The sequence below is a fragment of the Aquarana catesbeiana genome, linkage group LG04 (genome assembly GCF_042186555.1).
Source record: "Aquarana catesbeiana isolate 2022-GZ linkage group LG04, ASM4218655v1, whole genome shotgun sequence".
Taxonomy (NCBI): Eukaryota; Metazoa; Chordata; class Amphibia; order Anura; family Ranidae; genus Aquarana; species Aquarana catesbeiana.
Window position 1 is genome coordinate 9512082 of NC_133327.1, and position 3488 is coordinate 9515569.

The 3488-nt window shown below is 42.4% G+C and overlaps 1 protein-coding gene across 1 annotated transcript; it reads left to right on the plus strand.

Annotated features, from left to right (window-relative positions):
* The first annotated feature begins 882 nt into the window (after positions 1-882).
* LOC141141326 (3-galactosyl-N-acetylglucosaminide 4-alpha-L-fucosyltransferase FUT3-like) lies at positions 883-2127 on the plus strand. The gene has a single exon (XM_073628999.1). The coding sequence runs from the start codon at positions 897-899 to the stop codon at positions 2025-2027; it is 1131 nt and encodes a 376-aa protein (XP_073485100.1). The 5' UTR covers positions 883-896; the 3' UTR covers positions 2028-2127.
* The last annotated feature ends 1361 nt before the right edge of the window (positions 2128-3488 follow it).

Sequence of the window (3488 nt, forward strand, 5' to 3'; positions counted from 1 at the left end):
CAGAATTGACGCGAACGGATTTTGTTGTCGGAAAATTTTATAGTCAGCTTTCAAACTTTGTATGTCGGAAATTCCGATGGAAAAAGTCCAATAGAGCCCACACATTTTTTCGACAACAATTTTCGACGCTCATTTTCCGGCGGAAATTACGACCGTGTGTACAGGGCATTAGAGATGTTCTCAAAAGGACAGATTCTTGCTGGTAAGTTTTGCCAACCAAAAATGGTCCCTCTTTATTTTATAAATCCTGGAGTCCTTACACAGGCATTTCAGTATGAAAGCCCATTTGAGACAAATTGCCCTCAGAAGAGGACTCCTAATCCTCAACATCAACAATTTCACCCCATCCATGTACAATACCCAAGGTTTGGGATGGGTGATGCATGGCCCCTATCCTCCTACTCCTCCTTACCACCAGCTAGACATGTGCAATTAATTTTGGTCCAAATGTAAATTCGAATGAATTTTTGGTTATTCAGAGATTCAGATGTATCAGAATCTCCGACTGAAATAGTTTTTTTCATTTTCGAACTATTCAATTGGTCAAAAAATTATGGCTTGATTTGAATTCTGTATAAAGAATTGCTATAAATATAACCCCCCACAAAAAACGCAAAAAAAAAAAAAAACTTGGAAGCACTAAACCCCAACTCAATTTTTCTTTTCTTGTTTGGTTTGTCACTAAACAGAAACTTCAATTGATAAGACACACATAAAGGTAGTCCTCGAAAGGTCTGTTGGGTCTTTGCACTGTGAACAATTTTTAAGATGTTGCCATAAATGTTTCTGCATGACACTTATGTTTCTTTTTGTTTTTTTTTCCCCAGGAACATAGAGCTAAATATTAAGGTGAGCTCTCATGTAAAAGTCACAACAAGAAGCCGCTTCAGTTCCATATGGATTTCCTAAAACAATACTCAAAATTGACTTTGGTCTACTTTGGCATGTTATTACTGGGAACCATTTGCTATGTTGCATTTGCCTATTATCGTATAGAAAGACAATTGGTCACAAATGTTGAAATCCAACACAGGCCAAAGGTGACATCAGACTTTGTGACAGAGTTCTCAGTGACATCAAACCGATTGACTGTGACAAAGCCACCAACTGAGACATTGGAGACCTCCAATAGGTCTCTGCTGACCATCTTACTTTGGACGTGGCCATTAGGTTTTCAGTTTCCTCTAAATAGGTGTCCAAGAAATGAAAACTCTGGTTGTTTCTACACCATGAACCGAAATGCATACTCCATAGCAGATGCTGTTGTTGTTAGTCACCGGGATGTATATAAGTCAGAAAAGCTTTTACCTCCAGAGCCAAGACCATCCGACCAATACTGGATCTGGTTTAGCATGGAGTCTCCAACCAACTGCCCAAATTTAAAGCTCCTGGATGACAAAATCAACCTCACAATGTCCTACCGACTTGATTCAGATATATATGTTCCAAGTGGAGGGCTAGAAAAAGTTGATGGAAAAGAAAATTTTACAATCCCCCAAAAATCAAAGTTGGTGGCCTGGGCGGTGAGCAACTGGAATACAGAGTACAGGAGAACCCAATATTATGAGGAGTTAAAGAAATACGTTCCAATTGATGTCTATGGAAAATATGGCTTGCCTCTTCCGCGGAATGAGACTTTGCAAACACTGGCCAGATATAAGTTCTACCTTGCCTTTGAGAATTCCTTACATGAGGATTACATCACGGAAAAGTTCTGGAAAAATTCACTGCTGGCAGGAAGTGTGCCCATCGTCATGGGTCCTCCACGTAAAAATTATGAGCGCTTCATTCCACCCAGCGCTTTTATTCATGTTGACGACTTTTCATCTCCCAAATTACTGGCTGAATATCTTCTGGGTTTGGATAAAGATGAGAAGAGATACCAACAGTATTTTAGTTGGAGGCTCAGATATCGGCCAACGCTATCCAAAACCGGTTTTCTACTTGCATACTGCAAAATATGTAGCGCGTTGAAAGCGGCTCCTCCTTATAGGACAATACCAAGTATTGTCGAATGGTTCAAGTAAACTTATCGCATCCCTGTCTATCCAAAATAAAGTGTTGTAGCTAACAAATAACCAGATGCACGAAAGGGTCAGTTTATCATGAGCTGATGTTTCACTAAGTGTGTCTAAAGCATTTTTTTGGATAGTGTTGTGGGATTAGGTGGGTGAGGTACAGGGCTGGGACAAGCGATGGGCAGGAGGAGGGGCGGCCACCCTGGACACAATGGTTTATTGCAGGGATGGGGGTGCCATGTGCATAACTTACTTCAGGGGAGTGAAGACAGTCTGTCATTCCTCTCTCCCCTTATGTGACTTATCACAACTGGAGAGATGAAGGGGGGGGCTGCCTTGGCAGTTTGTGATCTGTGAGTACAGGGGGGGGGAGCAACTCTGATGTGTGGAGGGGCACCTGATGTAAGGGAGGACTGTGTAGGGGGGGGGGGGGGAGGGAACTCTAATGGGGATGCCAAATGTAAGGTGGTTTTACTTGCTTTTACTTGAAATATGGATGTGATTGACCTACTTTTATGTTTTTATTATTATACAGGTTTTATATAGCGCCAACAGTTTGCGCATCGCTTTACAACATGAGGGCAGACATTACAGTTACATTACAATTTGGTACAAGAGGAATCAGAGGGCTCTGCTCGTTAGAGCTTACAATCTAAAAAGGAAGGGTCAATTGATACAAAAGGTAATAGCTGTGGGGGGATGATCTGATGGAGGAAGTAAAACAGTGTTAGTTAGAAGCAGGATAGGCTTCTTTGAAGAGAAGGATTTTCAGGAATCTCCTAAAGATGGATAGATTAGGGCAGTGTTTCTCAACTCCAGTCCTCAAGGCGCACCAACAGGTCATGTTTTCAGGATTTCCCTCAGATTAAACGGCTTTAGTAATTACTAAAGCAGTGAAACTGATCAAATCACCTGTGCAAAATAGTGGAAATCCTGAAAACATGACCTGTTGGTGCGCCTTGAGGATTGGAGTTGAGAAACACTGGATTAGGGGACAGTCGGACAGATTGGAGTAGGGAGTTCCAAAGGATAAGAGAAACTCTGGAGAAATCCTGGAGGCGAGCATGGGAGGAGGTGACAAGGGAGCTAGAGAGTAGGAGGTCTTAGGATGACCGAAGAGAGCGGCTTGGTTGGTATTTTGGGACTAGGTTAGTGATGTAGCTGGGGGCAGAGTTATGGATGTCTTTGTAAACTATTGTTAGTACTTTGAATTTTATTTGTTGGGAGAGTGGAAGCCAATGGAGGGATTGGCAAAGAGGGCTGGAGGACACTGAATGGTTGGTAAGGTGGATGAGTCTTGCAGCGGCATTCATTATGGACTGACGCCGGGGGGATAGTCTATGTAAAGGTAATCCAATGAGAAGGGAGTTGCAGTAGTCGAGGCGAGAGATGACCAGGGAGTGAATTAGAAGCTTGGTGATGTCTTTAGTTAAAAAGGGGCGTATTCTGGAAATGTTGCGGAGGCTAAGG